This window comes from Argentina anserina, chromosome 1 (assembly GCF_933775445.1).
Source record: "Argentina anserina chromosome 1, drPotAnse1.1, whole genome shotgun sequence".
Taxonomy (NCBI): domain Eukaryota; kingdom Viridiplantae; phylum Streptophyta; class Magnoliopsida; order Rosales; family Rosaceae; genus Argentina; species Argentina anserina.
The window spans coordinates 6,750,453-6,775,549 of NC_065872.1; the positions used below are offsets into that span (position 1 = coordinate 6,750,453).

The window sequence follows — 25,097 nt, forward strand, 5'->3', positions numbered from 1 at the left end:
GGGATAACAAAGTAGTCTTTTGAAAATAGTGTATAATATAACCCACGGTCCCACACACTATTATATCTTTAACTTTTTAAACTAATTACCACATATCATATCAAATTACACATAAATCGGTATTATAAATATATAAAATATTGACTAAGTGTTATTTAACGGCTCTCGATGCACTAATTATGAACGTAAAAGTAAATCATATAATATAATGAATACCACAATAATATGTTAGATGAAAAATATCAGATATAAAAGATCCATACTTTTGGGTATTGACAAATTGAAAAATTAGGGAACAAGGAAATCTTAAGACTTGCTAGAAGGAGTAGTCTAGCTTGGTATTATAAATATATAAAATATTAACTATATGAATGTTAAAGTAAAGCGTATAGTATAATGAATACCACGATAATATATTAGATGAAAAATATCAGATATAAAATATCCATACTTTTGGGTATTGATAAATTGAAAAATTAGGAAACAAGGAAATTTTGAGACGAGACTTGCTAGAAGGAGTAGTCTAGCTTGATATTATAAATATATAAAATATTGACTACGTGTTATTTAATGGCTCTTGGTGCACTAATTATGAATGTAAAAGTAAAGTGTATAGTATAATGAATACCACAATAATATGTTAGATGAAAAATATTAGATATAAAAGATCCATACTTTTAGGTATTGACAAATTGAAAAATTAGGGGATAAGGAAATCTTGAGAAGGAGTAGTTTAGCTTGGGATGATGGATATCACTAATATTAGAATGTGAAGTCGCACGCTATAATGGTAATATAAGTGTATGGGTAGATTTTGTGACGGTTATTTCCCACCTATTAGTGTTATGAGTATGAATATAAAATCAAATCATAATAGCGAGTCATGAAAATCAACAAATTAACAAAAAATAAAGTGCTCCATAAAGCGATAAGTTTTTGAGAAATGGAAAATTATAGGGTAGGAAGGAAATATTAAGTCTTGCTAGGAGGGTATAACTACTAGTCCTCTTTAATAATAAATAAATAAATAAATAAAAACCTACTAGTCCACCTTGACCAGGAGTAGTCTAGCTTGAATACAATTGGCAGAATACAGTAAAGTTACTAAAGTAGTTAGTAGCATTCAGCAGACCAGCACCATTAATTAGTGGCTGCTGATAAAAATGAGCAGCCATTGTTGTCTTCAGTAGAGGAAGGGGAGTAAAATAACATGAAATGGATAAACTTTGAAGCCCAACAGGGTCCAAAATCTGAGTCTGTATGCAGCAAACAGCAACCTAGCTACTAGATACAAAATCCCAACAGCTTTTCTGTCTTTATAGAGAAATATAATGCTAATAATCAAAACTCACCTCATAAGATAGAAATTGCGAAAAACCCAACTGGGAAAAATTTGATCATCATTTCTTTCTTTGTTTTTGAATACATTTCATTCTGAAAGCATTCTGTACAAACGATATGCCAGTTCGGCTATGATCTTTGTCCTGATAAAAGAGTTCTAAGATACTATGAATGTTAACTTGCCACATATGCCACCATGTTATGTTGTCACGCTGTCAATCTCTGGATAAGGGAAGAAACCGTTTAACCATTCGATTAATGGTTTTGATTGACAACTCGACACCATAACATGTTAAACCATTCAGCAAGAGAACATTTTCCTAAATCTATACTCTGTGTATACAACAAAACTATGAGAACAGCCGATACAACATCCTACTAGATTTCCTAGCCTGGGCAAAAAGTTCCTCAGTCAAACAGAACTCACCATAACATTTGGTCGACGAGAGAAGCAAGAGAAACAGAACCAAAAAGATGACCAACTCTTCTTGCGCCTTTTAAGCTTTTTCTCTCTTTCAGGTGTCTCAATCACTTGTGGTTGGGAGGTACTCAACGATTCTTCTTCTTTAATGCTCCTCTCATTATGTTCCTTAATGTTCGTCTCATTATCTTCAGTCTCAATGACCTTAGGAGGAGGCTTGTTCTCCTTTAAGCAATGTTCCCGGTAGAAGTTGGAGAGGGTATCAGTTATTTTCATAAATTCTGGTCGGTCCAGGGGGTCCTCAGCCCAGCAGGACGTTAGCAAAGGGATAATCTCCTCAGGAATGCCCTCCAGGCTAGGCCGTACATTCTGCAACAAAATAGCTACAATGATTCTAGTGTTTTAACAGTGTTTAGCAAATAACTGAAATAAGTATATATATTTGCTTTTAGTGACTTAAGGAGATTCAACAAAATTTCTCAGTAAGTAGAGTGTTTTAAAATGATTAGCACTATGGAAGTTGGCCGAGTTTTATAAGATAATAGAGATGAGTATGCAAGAGTTGGTATAAAACTGTTCAGGTTTCTAGATATCAAATATCATTTTTCAATGGCACTCATTAAACTTACCTTAGCTGTAGCATATGCCACCATTACGTTATTCCTTCCCTTGAATGGAGTTTTGTTTGTGAGCAACTCCCACAGAACTATTGAGAAGCTATAGACATCAGCCTTGTGATCATAATTTCTCTTTGCACCTTTTGGAGCTGGTTCAATGCTGAATAACTAATTCAGAAGAAAGAGAAATCTTGTCACATTATGCAACTTTCCTGCTGAACCATTGTCTGAATAAAAAAGGCAAGGAAACAAAAATGGTTCACCTCAGGAGCCATCCACCGGTATGTTCCAGCCTCACTAGTCATTGCACCGTCTATCTGCTCTCTAGCAAGCCCAAAGTCAGCCAGCTTCACTTGCTTCTTGTTTTCGGAAAGAAGTAGATTGCCTGCAGAAAACAAAAGAGGAGACTATCTATTAGGAATTTTGTCACAAAAAATCGTAGGTGAGCATGCAAAACTAAAAGGAAAACACAAGAATTACTGCTTGCAATCCGGACAATTTTGGAAACTAAGGATGAGATTAATCTTTTCATGATCTAATACTAAATTTGGCTATAACTGCAGTGAGGATATGGCACACATCCAAATTCATGATCAGTGTCCCATGTCAATAAATCAAACTGCTACATTGAAAAAGAAAAGAGAAGTAAGATAGAAAACTTACTTGGCTTCAAGTCACGGTGTATGATGCCATTTGCATGCAAGTATTTCATTGCTCGACATATATCCAATGCAAAACTTACTGAAATCTTTAAGTCCGGAATTACAGGGCGGGTGCCCCACAAGTACTTCTGAACGGTACCACCTCTCATAAGCTCAGTAACTATCATCATAGTTGGTTCCACAGAAGCACCGATAAACTGTTTCAGGATAAGGACTTCTTCAATCATACGATATATGGACTCTAATTATAACAAACTAAAAGGAATTAGTATCATAACCCCAGATACTCAGGGTTTAACAAATGATCTCCTGAAGGTGAAAGATCACATTACTGAATGATTTGGAAGCCAAACACACTGAAATTAATTTCTTAATATGTAGCTTTTGAATTTCTTTCCCCAGTGCTTTTTTACTTCATCATTATAATACCAGGGTCTATAAATGCTTATATCACTAATCAGTATCAGTAAATTAATAAATCAAGAGTGAAAAACAATTAGTGCAAGGCAAGTTTATTCAAAACCCCCACTATTGTAGTTACTTGGGCATCCGATTTGCTGAAGATAACAACAACAGGGCAGTGAATAATTATTCAAGTGACCAAGTGGTATGTTCATTTTTTCATCTTGCCTAAATCTATACAGAAGAAAGACATTTCTTGAATCAAACCAATCCCTGAAACTGAGAAACTGGATACCAGAATCTAACAGGATTACCAAGAGACAATGATGATACAAATTTGCCGAAAAGTATAACATAAGAGATGATGAACATACAATATATCCAAATTGTTAATACACTATGATAGATAACTACCTAAATAGAAACAAATAGGAGGAAAGGTGTATCTTACCTTCACAATGTTATCATGTTTTGCCTTTGACAGCAAAGTCACCTCCCTCTGAAATTTGTCTTTGCGTTCAGGACTGATTAAACCTGCTCTGTCTGGCTGTATGATTTTCACAGCAACAGGCGTGGAATTACACCTGCATACAAAACTGGAAACATTCAATACTCCATAATCCAGGACATATAATGCCTCAGTTGCAATACAGGAAAACAGATTTACGGTTGGGATCCACCCCAAACATCCCCTCTAAACTATCATCCCTTCTCCCAACCCCCACCAGGCAACTGCAATATCGAAAGAACACACAAAAAGGAGATTCATCCACCATATAAAACCACTGGTTTCCTATTCAGAATCTACTTAACATTATTACATAACAGTCCTTCCACAAGATTTTTGATAGGCCATTAATACGATTGCCAGAATAAGTATAACCATATCCGGTAACGTGCACTATGTAACGCACGACAACAGATACTTGCACTACATATTGCTAATTGCATGATCGTGCATGATTAAATTACATATTCTCAACACTAATAATCGTGCAAGATTAAATTGCATGATCACATTCTTTTAAACATTCTAATGCCTGAGAGAATAGGATGTACAAGCCACAATGCCTCATGTTGACATCTGATCTTCAGATGCAGATTTACAGAAAAAAAAGTAATCAGGAAGGTTCGGGCGACTAAACCACCTGCATAAGTTTTGCAGCAGAGGTCTAAATGACAAGTGATAAGTTGCAGAAAAGCCTTGGCCTTGGTTCACTAATATATTTTGGTCCCTCCTATGCTAAGAGATTTTTATGCAGAAAATCCTTGTCCATTATTGTACACTGCCAATTAAACGGATGCGTCAAACTTTATAACTTTCAATCCCTCCTAAGCTACATTATGATTTGCAGAAAACCCTTGCCCACTATTGGATAACCAAACTTTTAACTGATTCTGTAATAAATGGATGAAGACCATCCAGAATGTTCTCTTATTACTGAGCTTTCACCTAATACTTTATGATGTAGTGAGAAAAATCATCTTTGAAATGCTGTATCTCCTAGAATTAACTGCAATCTGAACCATCATAACAACTTATATAACACCACTTCCAAGAACACACATCCCACTATCAATTTTGAATTATACCAGGACCTGTCTAATTCATACTTACTCAAGATCTGAGGGCAACCAATTTGTATGTACAGAAGAATACCAAAACAGAATTTCAATACAACTTTACTCCAGTAGTCATACAATTCACAAATAGACAGACTGCTCTGTTCACTTTCTTGACATAAAACAATGGAAAAACAGCAGAAAGCAAGCAACTTTGGTTCTCAGAATCAATGAGCTAAAAAAAAAAAATTCAAACAGTGAAAGTAAATCTTAGAACACCACTTAAAGTTTCACCTTTTTCACCAACAAAGAAAAGAAGAACACAGAAATCATCAAAACCCTTTTCAAGGGTTTATCTTTTCCACACGCCAAAACCCAGAATTCCCAACACCACAACTCAAACCCCCCAAAACCAAACAAAGCCAACAACTTTACCAATCAAACAAACCCAAAAAGCAGCAAAATTCAAGAACATGCAGACAATGTGATCAACCTAATCAAGAAAACGCCACACACAAAACCAAGAAAAGTACAAAGAAACCAAAAAAGATAGAAAGACAAGAAAAGAAAACCCACAATCCTTCATAGACAATCGCCTGCGGCCCTTCTCCGAGCACCTGACCAATCCTCACACAGCTTCCATCGATCAGCAAACTCTGGTCCAATTTAAACACAAAGTTGCTACCTTTATGAGCTGAAACACGACCCCCATCGTTGTTCTCAAGATTCAACTCGTACAAGTCGAAGAGGTCGTTGTCTGTGACCTTGAACACGCCATGTCCCGCCATTGCTGGAGCTTGCATTGCACACACATACAAGGGTCTCTCTCCCACTTTTAAGAGTGAAAGAGTGAAGGAGAGAGTGAAGTGAGGATTTTGGACTCTGGGGACTTATTTTAGTTATTTATAACGCAATAGAAAATATGGGGGATTTTTTTATGGCTTGTGCAAATTTGGTGTGTGGGTTTTAAAAGAAAGAACGAAGGGTTCCTGTGAGAGGAACGCGAGGGAAACTTGGGAAAGTTTTGAGTGCATTTTTGGAAAGAGACTTAATATATTTGCTGAGCATGGAATTTAGGCTGCGGTGGAGGTACATGGAATTTGAGCCAGATAGGGTTGAGGGTTTACAGAGTGGAGCTGAGGAGGTTGAGTTATTGAGATAAGTTTGTGGTGGATAAACTTTGGGGTTGGGTAGATAAAACTTGGTATGGAAATTTTGGGAGGGATAATGGAAGGTTTTGGGTTGTACAAACCCCACGCATTTAATTATGGCCAGCACAATTATTCTCATAGATTTAAATATTAATGATGTTTCTGTTATACATTGTATCTGTACGATAGATTTTGTTGTAATTATTTTTGTTATCTTTTGAGACATGCACGTAAACGTTATGATTCTGTCATTTAAAATTGAGTTCCACATAGATGACATGCAGTAGAATTCTATGCATACGGCGTCTTTTGTAGATATTGATCAGTCATATCTTCTTTATATTCAACAATGTAGGATTTTTTTAGTATATCAGTTCTTACTGTGGATTGTGTTTCAATTTCTCTTTTGTTTACAGTGTTTACCAATGTTTGTCATAATGAGACTAAATTTCAAGTTATGCATGCCATTACATGACATGCAACTTTTTTCAGTTATTCTATTCGATATAATTGTGAATAGTGTTTTTATTCCTGTTTTGTTTATAGTGATTACGATGTTTGTCATATGGAGTCTAAGCTCATAATGTTGTATACTGAACTGTCTATATCTACATTTTCAGACCAAGCTTACTGTGAATTGTGTTTCTAATCCTTTTTTTTTAACATCATTTGCATCTTGTAAAAAGCTTGATTATTGCTTAAACAATTTATGGCTATAACCTAGAGGTGGCAAATGGGCCGAAAAGCCCGAATCCGGCATGGGTCTGACATGTTAAAAGTCGGCCCGACACAGCTCAAGCCCATTAGTGGTTGGGTCGAGATATATTTGGTCATGGGCCGGGCCTAGCTCGAGTCAGTTTTGAGTCCGACACGGCCCGGACACGATAAATTCATGGGTCTGACCGTTTATATAATTTTATATTATTTATATGAATATTTGAATAATTATCATTATTAATTTATTATACATGAATATTATAACTTTTAAATTAAAATCTCTTAATTATTTCATTATTTTAACTATAATATTTTACCAATATTATCAAAATAGTGAAGAAAACGTCATTGTTTTGACATACGTAATGTTTTAGAAATAAGATGTCTTCGTTTAATTACGGGTAATATTGCGGTCTCTAGTAAGTTGTATTCCAGTTCCATGTTTAATAATGTTCAAGAGCTTTGTGTAATTAAAAGGATGAGTGCTAGTTGCAAACCTCGCCGGGCACCTCGAGTGATTGAGGTGAATTGGTTAACCCCTCCTTTTGGTTTGATCAAAGTTAATACTGATGGAGCATGGAAAATTAGTTCTAATAAGGCAGGCTATGGTGGTGTTTATAGAGACTACAGAGGTACAGTTTTAGGTGCTTTCTCTTCTACTTTTGATATCTCTAGCTCAGTTGCTGCAGAAGTCATGGCGGTTATTAAGGCTATTGAATTAGCATGGGTTAGAGACTGGAAGTTTATATGGTTAGAGGCGGACTCTTCTCTTATTCTTTTTTATCTACAGTTTCCTAATCTAGTTCCTTGGAGTCTTCGTGTGGAGTGATCCAATTGCTTGCATCGAATCTCCCAAATGCATTTAGATCGAGCCATATTTTTCGTGAGGGCAATCAAGCTGCTGATGCTCTTGCTAATTTCAGTGCTTCTTCAAATAATTTTACTTGGTGGGATTCAGTTCCAGATTTTCTGGTGATAAATAAATCAAGCGTTCAACTAGCCTTTGATAACGAGGGTTTTCAGTAGGCACTTGATCTGGATACTCTGCTAACCGATGGTTCTGCTCAATATGAGTATCAATGGGAGTGCAATCCAACATACATGTCCATGTTAGTAGATCAAGGATGTACTTCCTCTGACACAGACAAATACCATCACTTCCCCGGGCTACCTCAATGTCCAAGAAGTACTTGAGTGTACCTAGGTCCTTCATCTCAAACTCTGTGGTTAGATGTTTCTGTAATCTATCCACCTCGACAATATCATTCCCAGTACATATCATCAACATATGTAATTAGGGCTGTTACATTCCCTTGTTGATGTCTCAGAAATAATGTGTGGTCTGAATTACTCTGTCTGTAGCCAATTTTCCTCATGAATTGTTAGAATCTTCTAAACCAAGCACGAGGTGATTGTTTAAGACCATACAAAGACTTTCTCAATCTGCATACAAAGTTACTTGGAGAAGCGGCCACATATCCAAGCAGAAGATCCATGTACACTTCCTCTGTAAGTTTTCCATGAATGAATGTATTCTTAACATCAAACTGTCTAAGTGGCCAGTTTAAGCTAGTAGCAAAAGAGAGCAATACCCGAATAATGTTTATCTTTGCAACAGGTGCAAATGTCTCATCATAGTTTATGTCATATGTCTGGATGAACCCTTTTTCTACTAAACATGCTTTATACCAGCTCACTGACCCATCTGGATTATGCTTCACTGTAAACACCCAACGACATCCCACAGTCTTCTTGCCATGTGGTGGAGATATAAGCTCCCAAGTATTGTTCTTTTGTAATACTTCTATTTCTTCATCTATTGCTTTCCTCCATTTTGGATCTCCCAATGCATCCTGCACTTTGTTAGGTACTGATACAGTAGATATTTGATTCACAAATGATTCATATGACTTAGACAATATTTTAGTAGACATAAAATTTGCCACATGATACTTAGCTTTAGCCTGAAGGGTAGGTTTATATTTTTTTGTTGGCTGACCTCGATTAGACCTATTTGGCAAAACATATTGTCTACTATTAGCCTCACTAGTATTAGCTCAAATAGAATGACTAACCTCAGATGAGTGATCTTCCGTACCAGGTGAGCATTAGTCAAGTGTATAAACAATAGTACGGGATACATGAGGGGCAGTTGTGTTGTCATCTTCTGGTACCTAAATCTCTGGAGTGACTACACCGAAATCATCTGGTGGTGCATGTGTAGCTGGCACATTGTTAATCTCAATTGAACATGTCACCATATTTAATGGCTTACTTGCCTCCCCCTCTCCATGATACAACTCTTCAAAATATGAATTCTCCCTCCCCCCGAAGAGCAATATTAGAAGAGGTAAAATAACTCATGTCCTCAAAGAAAGTAACATCCATAATGACATAGTACTTCCTAATAGGTGGATGATAGCACCGGTACCCTTTCTGATGTCTTCCATACCTAAAAAACACATATTTAACTGCCCGTGCATCCAACTTAGACCTCTGATGTTTTGGAAGATGGACAAAAATAACACAACCAAAAACACGGGCATGAAGATTATGAAAAAAGGGTAATGAGACATGAGATGCAAGCACCTCATATGGAACTTTTCCCTAAAGGACATGAGAGGGAAGACGCTTAATGCGGTGGGCGGAAGTTATGACAACATCACCCGAAAGGTATTTAGGCACATGGGCACTAAAAAGAATACACCGAGCCATATCAAGTAAATGACGATTTTTCCTTTCAGAAACTCCATTATACTCAGGTGTGTAAGGACACGTTGTTTGATGAACAATTCTGTGTGTGTTAAAGAACTCCTGAAAGACACGATTCACATATTCCCCCCATTATCAGAATGAAGAACTCTAATTGTAGTATTATATTGTGTTTGGACAGTGGTATAAAAGGCTTGAAAAGCTGGAAAAACCTCATCTTAGTTTTGAGGAGAACAATCCATGAAATACAGGTGAAATCATCAATAAATGACACATAATACCGCATTCCTGACACAGTAAACTCTTTGGAGGGTCCATAAACATCAGAATGAATTAATTCAAAAGGAAGAATACGTTTATTAGAAGTACTAGGGGAATAAGTAGATCGATGACTCTTACCCAAAACACATGTCTCACAACGTAAAAATGACTCATCGACACTAATGAACAAAGTAGGCATATATTTTCATAACACTAAAAGATGGATGCTCTAAGCGACGATGCCATAACCAAACTTCACTTAGCTTATCAGAAGTAGATATTAAAGCGGTCCGAGACTGTGCCCCTTGTTTCTCTCTCACATATGTCTGATTCAGATGAAACAACCTGCCCCTCAGATACCCCCGACCAATTATCTTCTCGGTGGGAAGATCCTGAAATATCACATACATAGGAAAAAAATGTCACAAAACACTTAGCGTCAGTGTTCAATTGGGAACAGATATCAAATGATGAGATAAAGCAGGTACATATAGCACATTGTGAAGCGCTATTGTGGGAGTAATATGAACGGACAATTTCCCTAATACGGGGAAGGCCTCACCATTAACATTAGTAACATAGGGTACTGGTGGAGGAGACAATACAGTAAAATAAGATTTGTCATAAGTCATATGATCAGACGCACCAGAATCAATAATCCATGTATCAAAACCAACAAAGTTAGAAATATTTAAAGCCATACCAATTTTACCATGACTAGTTATGGATGTGGTAGGTATTGCTTCTCATGCTGTATGATGATCATGTCCAACCACACCATAGATATCTGGTTCTTGGGCGAATTGAACAGCTGTTTTTGCCTTGGGACGATAATTAGGCCTCTTAGGCCTAAGGTGTGGATACAGCTTCCAACAGGTCGCACGAGCATGGGAGTATGGTTAGTATCATGACCATAAGAGCAAGGAAGGCGGAGCTAATTCCCGAAGCCTAGTGGTGGTCATTGCTGATGAAGTGGATCTGAAGTTGCCTGCTGAAGGGGTGGTGTTGGAGATCTAGCACGAACAGTAAGGCTGAAAACTTCAACTTGTGTCTGATGATGACTTTCATGTTGAGACTCATCCTTACTAATATATGTGAAAGTTGTAATTAGGGTAGGGGGTTCGGTCTTTCTGAGCAATTCCCATTTCGCACTGTTATGCTTTGCATCATGACCTTTCAGGAAATGGTGAACGCGCTCAAGCTTCTTCTCTTGTTGGTACCAAATAATATCCTCCTGATTCTTGATCATGCAAGGACGTTTCACATTAATCTAAGCCCAAATATTTTTTAGTTTGGTGAAATATTGCGCCACTGGTTGCCCATCATGTTGCATCGCCGAAGCTGTGTGCATTAACTCATGAACCTATATGAAATCAGAATTATTAGTATATAAGCCTTCCAGTGTCTTCCATATTGCATGCGCAGTGTCACATGCCTCCACCAGATCAACTATCTCTTCATTCATAACTTTCCTCAACACGACATTACAAGACCATCATCGACGTCCCACTTAGTGTAGGCAACAATATCATTTGTACTAGGAGCTTTAGTTACTCCGGTTACATGCCCCATCTTGTTCATTCCTCAAAGATGAGCTGCCATAATTCTCTTCCATTTACGGAAATTGGTCCCATTAAGTTTGGTTCCCCCAAAGGAACCACTGTTAGAACTCTTGACAGATACTTCAAATTTCGGAACATCATTGATCTAAGAACTCTCGGCTTCGTCTCCAGAACCCATTGAAAAATAAATTAAAAATCAGGAATTATACAGCGAAAACAAAAAAAATTGATATGAACTTGTCTTGGGTGCACGTGCATTGTCGGTGAACCTGCATTGACAACCAAGACTATCGAATTTGGGCCGAGGCGGGTCGGGTTGAATTTAGATCGGGCCGGGTCGAATTTGGAGTCGAAATCGTTGAAACTGGTCGACACCAGCTCGAAGCTCGATGAACCCGTCAATCGCAAATCCAATGGCGCGGATGCGGCGGCGGCGGCGGCAGGGGAGGAAACTAAAAGCTCAGGTCTTTGTGTTCATGACGGGCTCTGTTTCTGGCCAGCCTTATTACCGAGGAGTGAGGAAGAGGCGCCGTGAGGTCGCTACGCCGCTGAGTTTAGGGACCCGTGGAAGAACAAGAACTTGCTCGGCACGGCACATTCGTCTAGTACCGGGGTCTGGCTCGGCACGTTCGACACGCCAGAGGAGGAATAGGTGAAGGTAAATAAGTTCTGGATTTCGCCGCCGTTAAAGGGCGAAGCTGAAGGTTCAAGGTGACGACGAGTTCGTCGGCCGGGCTTGCACCAAATTCTGGACGGGTCAGACCTCGTCGGCCGGGCTCGCACAACTGCGTCCTTTGCCCGAGTTTAGGTCCAAGGTGACGGCGAGCTTCGATGGGTCCAAGAAAAGCTTCTGCAAGACCACTGTCGGGCCGTGTGATGCGCATGTGAGAGGGGACTACGCTGCTACAGGTTTCCACCCTAATGTCCCACAGTGTGATCCTAAAGTGGTGGGGCTTATATCCAACGTTGCAGCAGTTCCACGCCAAAAACACAATCCCAGAAAAAACAGAGCATGAAAAAATTGGCTCTGATACCAAGTAGAAAGGAGTGAATGCTACTTGTATATTTTGAATGATTATTGCTTACACATAAATGTTCTATAAATAATCTAACCTACCACAAATCACTCCTTAATTTGCTTTTTGCATCACGCCCTTAATTTACTCCTTCAATCAGGCTAACAAAAATAGATTGATGACCATCTTTTCTTTTTCTTAGTCTTTGACATTGCATCATGTGGATCTGGAATATTGAAACCAGCTAGCTTTTACATCCTTCTTTGAAATTGCAAGGAAGCATGATCTCATTTTTCTCTCCTTGCCACCTTGACTGTACAAGTCAATGTGAACTAACAACACCAAAGTAAGTTTGTCAAGTATCCTCCTGGTGATTACAGAGCCTGATTTTATTGATGAATGTTATAATTGTCATCTACATAAATCATATTTAAGGTTATAAATGTGTAAATTATTTCAACCTCGAAGCTAATATACATAAAGTTGCTGGCTTCAAACAGGATACTAAATTTGGATCAAAACGAGAATGTAACGACAATTTAACATAAGGGTTTTTTTCTTTCTTAGGAATGCACTCCAACAGAGTCTAACGGGGCTTTACATATGCATAAACTGCGAAGAAGGCCTGAACTGCAGGTCTGCAGTGAATAGTAACAGTATGACAGCAGCTAAAGCAGACAAGAAAGACCATGGTGTATCAAAGTACTTGAATCTGAAGCCAGCCCATCGAACATGCCAAACATTTTTATGGTACTCATTCACATCCTTGAACAGCTTCCGGAGATAGCTCTCATCAATATCAAATGGTACATCTTTACCTAGGTTTCTGAAGAATTGAGCAACCTCCTCCTCAGTTCCAAGATAATTCTCAATAATGTTGTTGTCACATAGAAATGTTGCATCTGCAGGGGTTCGGATGAGACAACTCATGAATGCAGCATAGGTGGTTATGTCCTTTGAGCAATGAGAGTAACATTGTTCAAATGCAACAAATTTTAAGAAGATGTCGATATGTAGATCGTCTGGTGATATGTGTGGAATTTCCAGCACTCCTTTGCCAAATCTGATATCCAAGAAGTTAATTGCATCCGCCTTCTTGAATTTAATTCCGGCCAGATGAAGCTTTTTTGCTGATTGGATGAATTGAACCGGTAAAGATGTATCTTTACTGTTTGTCTGGTACTTAATCCCTGCTAGAAACTTATTCACTGCCTTCTTTGTGCTGCACTTGATTCCCCTTAGAGGTTTCTTGGCCGATTGGAGTAACTTAACCAATGCAGAAATGTTTGAAGGCTTTACTTGTGGAGACGGGACAAAGCTCAAGCGAAGCAAATAAAGTAAATGTTTTCCCTTAACACTACAATGTTGTTGCAAAACTTCATCGGGTCTATTGATTGCATAATTCAAGAATTCTAGAGCAAGTCTTGCAAGAGATGAGTCACTATCTTTTGTTGAAGTTTTTGATTTGTCAAATAACAGTTGAAGAACAAAGAATGGAATATGATTTTCCAACCTTAGAAGATCTTTTATGAGATTAGGAAATATCCATGCCAAGTTAAAGATGGAGTCGTCTGGATCACTAGGTGATAGTAGTCCAACTTTGCAGAAAAGTTCGACAATGAAGAGACCATCCAACACTTACATTTCAACTAAATCTTCTTCCCTTTCTGCAACAGCCTGCAAGTAGTCATCAAGTCTCAGACCAGTTAGCTGTGTTCGAGCAAGAAGATCATGAAGAAATCTCCATCTGTGCCGCTGCATCATCTCTAGATGTATATTTTCATGGTGATAAGGACCAATGGACACTATATGAGGTTGGTAATTGTTTTTGTTTATTTCCACAAAGCATTGTGGTACTTTAAAGATGCAACATGAACTGTTACCAGCTGATGGATGCATGCAGTAGCCATTTCGTTTCCGCTATTCTTTGCTCCAATGATGTCATTGGAATATTACTTGTGGCTGCAGCAACTGTAATCATCACAGAATGATCTCCTCCTCCATTCGCCATCGGCAGCTTGACACTTCAGCCAAAACATAGAGGGAGAGGAGGAGAAGTTCTTAATTATGGAGCGGGGTTGAATGACATAAGTATGCGATCAAGTTTCAGAAAGATATGAAGAGGACAATAAGAATAATGAAAAGGGAGTATTGATGACTTTGAATGGGGAGCTCTATGTCCTCTGATGATGAAGATGGCTTGTTTCTTAGACACAAGTGGAAGCGCATACAAATTCAGAACCTTACAACAGGTGAACAAGAAGAATTGATCCTCATAATACAGGGACCGTTCCTTCCCCGAAGTTGCATTGTACTTTCTTTGCCTGAATTATTATGAAGAAATATAAAGGGGACCGTCCGGCCTTCGATTCTTTGCATTGACAATAGTATGCAATGAACTAACCATTTGTTTCGTTTTTTTTTTTCAATGAACTAACCTTTTGTTTCGTTCTCTCATACCACAATATTGGGTTTTGTTTTTGTTTTTTAGGGTTAATTAGGCATAGTATAATGTGCAATATCCAGCTACATTATATAGAGGAATTGTTACGAGTGCTAAATCCATGAGACCTAACTTCTTGTAGCATTGTATTCCGGTGTGTCAGCTCAGTGAGACCTACACACAACACGTGTCAAAGTCAAATGGCCAATGGTGCGCCGACCTTTGACCCTCCGAATCTTAAGTTAGAATCCGGAATAGAATTCAAGTTCGAGAGTTAAGGACTTAAGAATACGTTATTTTTTTCTGGTAGTCTATGTGGACCTTTTATAAGCACATTAGGAGACGTGCTGGGTTCTTCTTTCAATGTGGGAATGTGAACCAACATAATGTGCATTTTGTTGTTCACGCACGCCACTTTGGGCGTCATCAATGGCGAGATTCATATCGAATATATTGCTTCCTTACCAACTGCTATGACTCTTGGTGTTACCAGGTTGCTAGGTTGTCAGTCACCGGTCCGGCGACCAAAATCAGAGGAGAGGTGTTAACAAGTCCCCAAGTCCCCAATTGATGAGATTCCTTGGGTGGGGAGTTTCGTACTACTATTTCATGCGCAAATATCTAAGTTCAAATTGCTCGAGACCCGGGCCGACCAGTTGTATGGCATCAGAGCTCGATGTTATGCTCATGAGTTAACTAACACTTGGAGCATCCATATCGGAGAGTGACATATGACCTCGGGGCTAGGCTAGGGGGTTATCTAGCCTCCTGAGCGTCCATAGATCCGGAGTGTGACCTGACATGTCGGGGCTAGGCACGAGGGTTAACTATCCCTCGGAACATCCATGGATCGAGTGTTCGATGATCTCAGTATCAGTCACATGGGTTATCTGAATGCTCAAACATCCTTGCACCTGGAGTGTGGCCTAAGACCTGGAGAGTGGCCTAGGCTCTCAGTGTTAGACACATGAGTTAACTAACAATCAGAGCCCGGCACGCGGGTTAATTGGCATTCAGAACACCCATGGACTTGGAGTGATCTAGGACTTCGGGGCTAGGCACGCCTCCGAAGTATCCATGGATTTGGAGATTGGCCTGAGTCGGTGATTTTACATAATCCGGCGTATCGTGGTAAGTCTCCAAAGTCCCTAGTCAAGGGATGTCCTGAACAAAACGCACTGAAACCAGCCGAGGCAAGTGGTCAACCCGCCTCAGGGGTTCGGCATTTAATGCAGAGGACAATTGTGGGGCCTGTGAGGAAACAAGGCGACACTGGCATAGGCAACCATGATGACACTTGTGGAAGTGTAGCGAGTGGGGGTCAGTTATGGGCATATGAGGTTATGTGCGCGCGTGGGGCGCGTTGGTTTGAGAACCGAGGAGTTATGTGAGTAATGGGGCACGTGGCGGTCATCCGACGAGAGTTGGCTTTTGGGTTCAACGGCCTCGATGAATTTGAATGCGTATAAATAGAGGGAGAGAAGACTGGTTTCTTCTTGTCGTTGTTTGAGAATGAAAGTAGAGAACAAAAGTTGAAATCAGAGGAAAAGAGAAGAGAGAAATTTCCGACAATTTTACTCAGGAAAGTACTAGGATGGGGCACGATCAAAAGTACTAGGATGACGAGCAGCCAAATATTTTGTAAGCTTTGGCTAAGAAGATGGGGCAGTAGAAGGAGAGGAGGCAAGAACTTCAGCGACAGAACCCTTTGAACTACGAGCAGTGGGCAAAGGAACCCTCGAAACACCTCGGGTTTTCTTCAAGGGAGATCATGTAATACCACGAAATTTAGTATTTACTAGTTAGTACTCTAATGTTATATTAATTTAGACTTAATTCAATTTTTCTTCTAATATTTCTCTTTAGAAATTAATGATGCTAAGGTACATACTTTCAAAGATATAAAATTTCTTTTTGTAAGTATTAGACCACGATTTGAATACGTTAGCTCATATTCTTGCGTATACTCGATACTTTGTAATCGAGTTTAAGACTAATACTAATAGTATTATCTTTTATGCATTATATTAGTATTAGATAGTACAAATATATTGAAAACCTTATGAAAGGAATATACTAAATTCCTTTACTTTTTAGAATAACACATATAAATGTGTTTGTTATATCTACACACACACACATATATATATATACTACATATATATATATATATATATATAATCCTTATGCCAATATTTTTTGAACCTAGCTGATTTATTTTTATGTTTTATCTCATCACACTATTTGTTTTCTTTGCCAACAACCACACTAATTAGCTAGACCATCACTCAATATTAATTATTGAGAATGGTAGGTGAGAATTGAACTTTTGTGTTCATTCTTGGCTTATTTATAGTTGTGAGCTGCCTCAAGTTTTCTTCACACTTCAAAATCAGAAATCATGCACGTCTAGAGTTCCTTTAATTGATAGAAAACTCAACCATCCAATGTTTCTCAAACTAAAATTCTAGCCTTCACTCTTTCTCTCTTAAACAAGTTCATTCTTTACTAAAGTAATCCAACTTTGGATCCACATAAAAACCTTCATTTCACTCCTGAAACTTCAAGGTAAGTACATCTTACATTCTTATAATTTTTCGTCTTTTAAGATTTATCAAAGTGCATAGCTAAGGATAAAATGGAAAAGGCCATGTTTTGGTAAGAGTTACATTTTTGTATTTTATAACATTTGAGTTTGTCCAAGTTAACAATAGCATTAAATGCCTCATGAAAAATTCTTCAATTTAGATTTTTGAATCACTCAAAAATGTTTAGAAATGAAGAAGTTATGGCTAATCAAAGTTAGAGTTAAACTCACTGAAAATCTTTTATATCACTCACAACTTTTTAAAAACTCATTTCTTAACCATTTTCCACAAACTTTATATGCAATTAAAGTATAAGACCTCTAATTTTAATCTGGAAAGTTTCAGAAGAAATGATAAAATATTTGTTACAAGTAGAATATGTAGACATCTAAGATGATAACTTGATGATCGGTTTCTACACTGCTACTGTGTTTGAACTTTTTTGGACTCAATGACTTTGAACTGGACTGTATGACTTATCATATTGGATTTCTTACGAAAAATCCTTGAACATAGACTTCTCACTTGCCTAATTTGGACGTTTATTGACTGAGTTATCGATACGAAATGTTGACACTATTATTTGAATGACAATTGCTACTTTGGACAAACACTTTCCTTATTATGGGAGAAATAACTACTATCTTTTGACTACTAACTAATATTACCTAATTACTTTTAATTTAAAGTACATTTACATTATTTGCACATTTACTTTCAAGTTTATTAACTTGTTTATTTCATGCATACATTGAGTTATTGATAAGTATTTATATCTTGGTGCAAGATTATATATATATATATATATTAGTATTTAAATGCACATATTCCAATTGTGTCGGCCTGTCAGGGTCAATATCGGGTCAAACCGATATATCGTCGTTGACTATCATTTATGCGTTGACCGATATGCCCTTATCGTATCGGATTCGAAATATCGGCAATACATCAGCCGATACATCCGATATTTCGAACACTGGTAACAACAATTAGAAAATAGCTACATTAATTTTATGTATTAGGAGACCAAATACCACAGGACTTGGATGCAAGGATGAGAAGCAGATAAATCAAACTACGTACGTATACTTTGCGAATCAGATTCCATTTATTTATTATTTTGACAGTGAGAATTGTAGAGTCAAATATACTAATTAACATATATGCATTTCACAATCGTGATGTATTTGGCGAAATTTTTTAGTTTTCAGATGAACGCATTGTCTATAAAGACCATTTAAAAGCACTTATATGATGCTTAGGTCGTGTTAATAAATTAGGGCACGCAAAATCCAAGCAATGATACATGCGTTATTTATGTTATAAATTTATAGATTGATGAATCTTCTTACTGAAAGTCAATATTAAGAACAAAATCACATGCATAAGCAAGGGCGGACCTAAACTCACTGGGGTGGTCCACACCCCCTAGTTTCCTAAACAATTCAATTAAACTTTATTATTTATGCTAATTGTATTTTATTTCATGCTAAATTTTATTAATAGACTCCTCTTAGATTAAGAAAATATACATATTATTACAAAAGTTAAGAAGAAACTATTTATAAACACTTTCCTTTATTATGGCAATTATATCATATTTGAAATGTATATTTCCTATTTTTATCTCTTTGTATTTCCTAAACAAGCATAATTAAAACATCTTTTGTTTTTTCCGTATCAAGTTTAATGTGTCTCAAGAGAAAAAAAAATTTACCCCCCTACGCTTGAATCCTGGTTTCGCCCCTGTGCATAAGCTTCATATCCTTTTTATACATTTGAAGAAAATTCAAGTAGTTGTACCTGTACTTCATTTATAATTATTTAGTATACGCGTGGGTCATATTGAAAGAGGTTTTCAGGGTGTTTTTTTATATACGAGAGGCTTTAGAGTGTACATACTAGAATTAAGTTCATGTTTTTTTACGTAAACAAGAATAATTGTGGAGTGCATGTGCCGTGATTGTTTCAACCGTAGGTAGTCGCTAAAATGAACTGTTAACGTAGGATTACCATGGAGGCTAATACACTTAGTTAGCTTATTAATGAGGGTTAGCTTCACACAAGAAGTATAGTGGTTCACCTCCCTCTCTTGGAGTAGACTACGTCCACTTGAATCCACAAGTATAGGCAAATAGCCTTAAGTTATACAAGTAGTGGTTCACCCCCTCTAAGTGGGATGAGGGGTCCCTTTTATAGGTGAGAGAACCCCTCACATTTACATATTCTTCAATGTGAGACAAGTGTCCCTCTAGGCTTACTATAGAGCCATCTTGATGAGGCCGGAAAGGTGACTTTCCGGTGGTGTCTTGGTGAGTTCCGACTATCATTGGAAAGCTTGTATGACAAGGTACGCTATGAATATCATGGTTGAGCCACATAGTGACTTGTAGATCCGCCTAGAGAGTGATGTTTATGCTCGGTGACATGCCATACTAGCTCTATGCTAGTAGGGGTGCCAACATGTCCCCCCACAGTCTCTAAGTAAGAGGAACTTCTTGCTTAGGGAGTTTATCAATCAACATGTCACCGAGCATAAGTATCTGGGCAGTGGCATACCCCTACCAGTCCCTGAACTCCTTAAGCAAGAAGGGACTCTCAAACCTGCAAAACAAAGATAAAAACATATGTTCACGAAGTATGTCCGTTGTAATGGGTAGCATAAGAATGTACGGGCACGATGTGTGTGACACATGATGATGCGTGTGTATATGTATGGTCCTAAATGTGATCTAGTATGCAAGTGTGCGTAAGTCCCCGAAACCCCTAGTCAGCGAGGCAGTTTCGAATGATATGGCCTATATGTGCGGTGTGCTTAGGCAAAGTAGTCTTGCGCAATGGCACTTTGGACTAATATGGCCACTATGGGCAAGTGCGGCTTCTATATGCCAATATGGTCTTTGAAGGCTAGTGCGGCCTTTGAAGGCTGGTGCGTCCTATAGCGCAGTGCGTGTAGGACGGCTTTGAGCCACTGCGGGCGTAGTGTGTCCATCTTATCGCAATGCATTTTGCGCGTATGACGTCTTTAAGCACTGACATAGAGCGTAATGCGTCCATCTTAGCGTAGTGACCTACGCGTAGGACATCTTTTGGACGCTGAATTAGAGCATGGTGCGTCCATCGTAGCATAGTAGGCTACGCGTATGACGTCTTTTGGACGCTGAATTAGAGCGTGGTGCGTCTATCGTAGCATAGTAGGCTACGCGTAGGACTTCTTTTGGACGCTGACATTGAGCGTAATGTGTCCATCGTAGTGTAGTGAGCTTTACGCGTAGAACGTCTTAAGCCCTCATGGGTGTAGTGCGTCCTCTGAGCGTAGTGTGCTTTGCGCTTAGGATGGTTTAAGTCATCTGGGGCGTAGTGCATCCATCGTAGCGTAGATAAAAATTACGCGTCGGACATCTTGAGCCTTCTTGGGCATAGTGCATCCATCGTAGTGTGGATTAACATTACGCGTAGGACGTCTTTGAGCCACTTCGGGCGTAGTGCATCCATCTTAGCGTAGATAAGCGTTACGCGTAGGACGTCTTGAGCCCTCTAGAGTATAGTACATCCATCGTAGCATAGATAAACATTACACGTTAGAGGTCTTGAGCCCTCTTAGGCGTAATGCATCCATCGTATGGTAGATAAGAGTTACGCGTAGGACGTCTTTGAGCCACTTCGAGCGTATTGCATCCATCTTAGCGTAGATAAGCGTTACACATAGGACATCTTTGGACGCTGACATGGAGCGTAGTGCATCCATCGTAGCGTAGATAAGCATTACGCGTAGAACGTCTTTAGGCCACTGCGAGCGTAGTGCGTCTTGTGAGCCTCTGAGGGTGTAGGACGGCTTTGAGCCTTCTGGCTAAGTCTATCGCTCTTTGGTGAGGAAGGTAGTTCGGACTTCGTGATGTCTGAGATTGGCGTAGTTTTCTGTAGTCTAATGAAAGCCTGCATAAGGAATTTAATTGTTCGCTTGAATAATGGTTTGAATAATTCCTAGTTTCATTAGCACAATCAAGTTTGCTATTTAAGTGTGTGTTACACATTCTCTAAGCATATAACATATGGCTAAGTTCCCTTGCTAGCTAACTTTACAAAGTGTTGTAGGCAATGCGTGAAAGCCATGTGGGCATGCATATCAAGTGCGGTATATTGTAGGCATGCTTTATAGCATAATAAAATCATGCTAAGACATGGTAATAATTAACTCTATCGTAGGAGTAGGGAGGCATAGCATTTTACTTATCTTATGTTGATGTGGAGTGGAGTTGCGCTCTATGCAAGTACCAAAATCATGTTGGAGGTGTCTAAGCATGATGCTCCCTTGCGCGGGGAATGATTGCAAGTAGCCCCTTTGGCTTTGCTTGGGGAGATGCAGGAGATGCCCGGTTTAGAGTGATTCTCATTCTTCCAAGTAAAACAAATAAGTCATTAGCATGTGGTCATGTCCATGCAATTAAGTGTGCTAACACTAACAATGGGATGATCAATCATACGCAGCAACTAGCTTCTCAAAATAGAGTATCTCAGTGGCTTGATGAGGCAAAGACAAAGTCAAGGGCGGCTTATATGCATATGCTTTGATTAACTTGGTAAGTAGGCATCACACTTTTGACCAAATATTGTTCGTTCTAGTAGTATATGATAGTATGGTAGCTAGCTAGTGCGCTTCTCATGCATAACTATATATATATATATATATATATATATATATATATATATATATATGGCAAAGTGTTCTCCATATATATGCAAGAGTTTTTTTCATCAACAGTCCCTCAACTCTGGTGTACCTACCAATGTGATACCTCAACTCTTAATCGTACCAATGTGATACCCAGACTCTAGTATTGCTATCATTGAAGTACTTCCGTTAGTTTTTTTTCAACTTTTCAGTTATCTTGGTGACGTGGCAAGTACGTGAGGCCCACAAAGAGGGTTAAAAGACAAAATTAACCTCATCTGAGAGGAGCAATGTTTTTCCCGCCCTTTACCTTGAGAAAGACATCCAACAATTCCAATTTTGGCGCCAATTTTCCCTCCATACTCCTTAATTTGTGTCTCTTATCTAAACTAAAGAACTACCGCCAACCAGTTGACCACAATCTGATAAAACCTAAATCAATCTCATTTTCTATTTTTACCCTAGCACTTGTTAAACTAACAGAATAAATATAGAAATTTATATGGAACATCTCATTTCCACAATCTCATAAGAATATAAAAACACATAACGTAACGAAATTCAAATACATGTTTAAGTACCATTAGTTGACACCTTTTATGTTGATCTGCCATGATTTTTGCTTGTAAGAACTAATGGTACATGTAGTTGAATTTCGTTAAGTTATGTGTTTCTATATTCTTATGAGATTGTGGAAATGAGATGTTCCATATAAATTTCTATATTTATTCTGTTAGTTTAACAAGTGCTAGGGTAAAAATAGAAAATGAGATTGATCTAGGTTTTATCAGATTGTGGTCAACTGGTTGGCGGTAGTTCTTTAGTTTAGATAAGAGACACAAATTAAGGAGTAGGGAGGGAAAATTGGCGCCAAAATTGGAATTGTTGGATGTCTTTCTCAAGGTAAAGGGCGGGAAAAACATTGCTCCTCTCAGATGAGGTTAATTTTGTCTTTTAACCCTCTTTGTGGGCCTCACGTACTTGCCACGTCACCAAGATAACAGAAAAGTTGAAAAAAACTAACGGAAGTACTTCAATGATAGCAATACTAGAGTCTGGGTATCACATTGGTACGATTAAGAGTTGAGGTATCACATTGGTAGGTACACCAGAGTTGAGGGACTGTTGGTGAAAAAAACTCTATATGCAAATACACATGAAGAACCGGGCCTATTTATTGCGCTCTATCACGTATTGGCCACATGAACTCTTGTATGAGACATCATTTAAATATGGCATGCAAAAGCTACATAATAGCATGTGTAACGTGCACGAGTATGTGATATATATATATATATATGTATTGATGCATGGCATCATACTATAGCGCCTCATGCAAATGGATTTGAACATGGCACCTGATAGTTGTCTAGCATTCTGGGGTGCGTGTGTATTGACTGTAGCCATGCTTCACAATCAAGATAGTAACAACACAATTAGTTGTGCATGTAAAGCTGAAAGAAAAACTTATCTCTGTGCTTTTGCATTGCAGAACTCCGTTGTGCGCCTGTGTTGCACGTTAACCTATCTTTGAGATGGCGCCAGTGGAAGTGCGCTGAGTTGTGCTATTGCGCGGCGTTATGACTTGTAAGGCAGTCCCCGCAGTTGGCTTTGCGCTGTCATAGCAAACATGGTCTAGGTTGTGCTTTTTTTTTACAGCGCATCATCACTGGCGTTGCGCTCTGTGTCTAATGTGGTGAGATTAGAATGATGATCACTTCGGCGTGGCAATGAGCGTTGTCGTTGTGCATTAGCGTTGCATTGCGGTGAGGCGTGACGGCATGATAGAGGGTTCTGGGCTTGGATCGATGCATCACTGTAGTGCGGGATACCATTTCGCAGTTTACTTGTCTTCGTGACGGTGAGAGCGGTATGCTCTAAGTTGTGGCATGTACGCAATCTCCGCAATTGACTTTGCGCTGGCAGAGTAAACATGGTGCTAGCTAGGCCTGAGTGAGTTGTGTAATTGTAGTTGAGACGCAATGATTCTCTCATCAATTGAGGAGGTTGGTGCACGTAGCAGCATTTTAGGGTGTCCAAATGAATTGGCACCTGAATGTTGTGACGCCTTGGTGCAACAAAGATATAGCTAGTATTGTTGGGTTCGTTGCGCCACAACTGAAATTTCGTGGTGGTGCTGTGAGCTTATGTTTTTTGCATGGTGGTCTTTGAGCTTTGGTTTACTGTCAGCTGCGCATTGGCCAACATAAAAGTTGCAAGAGAGAAAATCATCACATGCAATGCATATATAATGACATAGCTTATAAAAATATACGTTGACCTTCGACTTCATGGAAGGATATATATAATAGCAAGAGATCAGCTAACATGAGTTTAAATGGTAAAGTGACCAGTCAAGGTTATTTCGTTTGATCATGCTATGCCCTCATTATGCCGCAACTAAGGCATTTTGAAATTTAAATTAGTTTCAGAAGCTTATCTTTGATTGTGGAGACCCCTGGACCTCTTGTTTATTGAAGCTCGAAGTTTCCCTCTCCTTCTTCTTTCGATGACGCTGATGCGGCTTCAGCGGATTGGATTGATAAGCTTACTCCTTTTGTTTTCCAGACTTTTGCGCCCTAACTCCCGGCCACATTGAAAGAACGGCCACTACGTCGTTGATGCGTATCAACCAAGAAGCTGAGGCTTTGGCGTTGTGGCAGTCCCCATAGTTGCGGAGTTGTGGTCGTGCTTCGGTAGAATAGCACTGTTGCAGCGTTGTGGCTGCGGGCGTAGACTGAATTTTGTGATGGCGACGGTGAAAATGGGTTCACTGAAACGAGGGGTTTCCCTGAGCTGCGGTGCACTGATTCGATCGCGATGCGGAGTTTCCGTGGCGTTGCAGGGTGTCCAAAGTATTTTGGAACTCCTAGAATTATTTTTTCGGGGATGGGATGATGGTTGGATTGATTGTGCTACGCCGTAGTTGCGCCCATTGTTGAAGTTTAGAATTTACGACGCCGGAGTAC

At 38.8% G+C, this 25,097-nt stretch overlaps 2 protein-coding genes across 2 annotated transcripts; both read right to left on the minus strand.

Annotated features, from left to right (window-relative positions):
• Window positions 1-1,630: 1,630 nt before the first annotated feature.
• LOC126800758 (serine/threonine-protein kinase STY46-like) lies at window positions 1,631-5,794 on the minus strand. The gene is made up of 6 exons (XM_050528173.1): window positions 5,583-5,794; window positions 3,895-4,027; window positions 3,043-3,238; window positions 2,643-2,764; window positions 2,392-2,547; window positions 1,631-2,131 (listed from the first exon to the last, which is right to left on the minus strand). Exons 1-6 carry the CDS (start codon window positions 5,792-5,794, stop codon window positions 1,754-1,756), a joined length of 1,197 nt encoding a protein of 398 aa, XP_050384130.1. The 3' UTR covers window positions 1,631-1,753.
• Window positions 5,795-13,011: 7,217 nt separating this feature from the next.
• LOC126800769 (UPF0481 protein At3g47200-like) lies at window positions 13,012-14,436 on the minus strand. Its single transcript, XM_050528182.1, is given in 3 exon segments — window positions 13,012-13,059; window positions 13,062-14,321; window positions 14,323-14,436. Coding segments are annotated over 3 exon segments (1,422 nt in total).
• Between the last annotated feature and the right edge of the window lie 10,661 nt (window positions 14,437-25,097).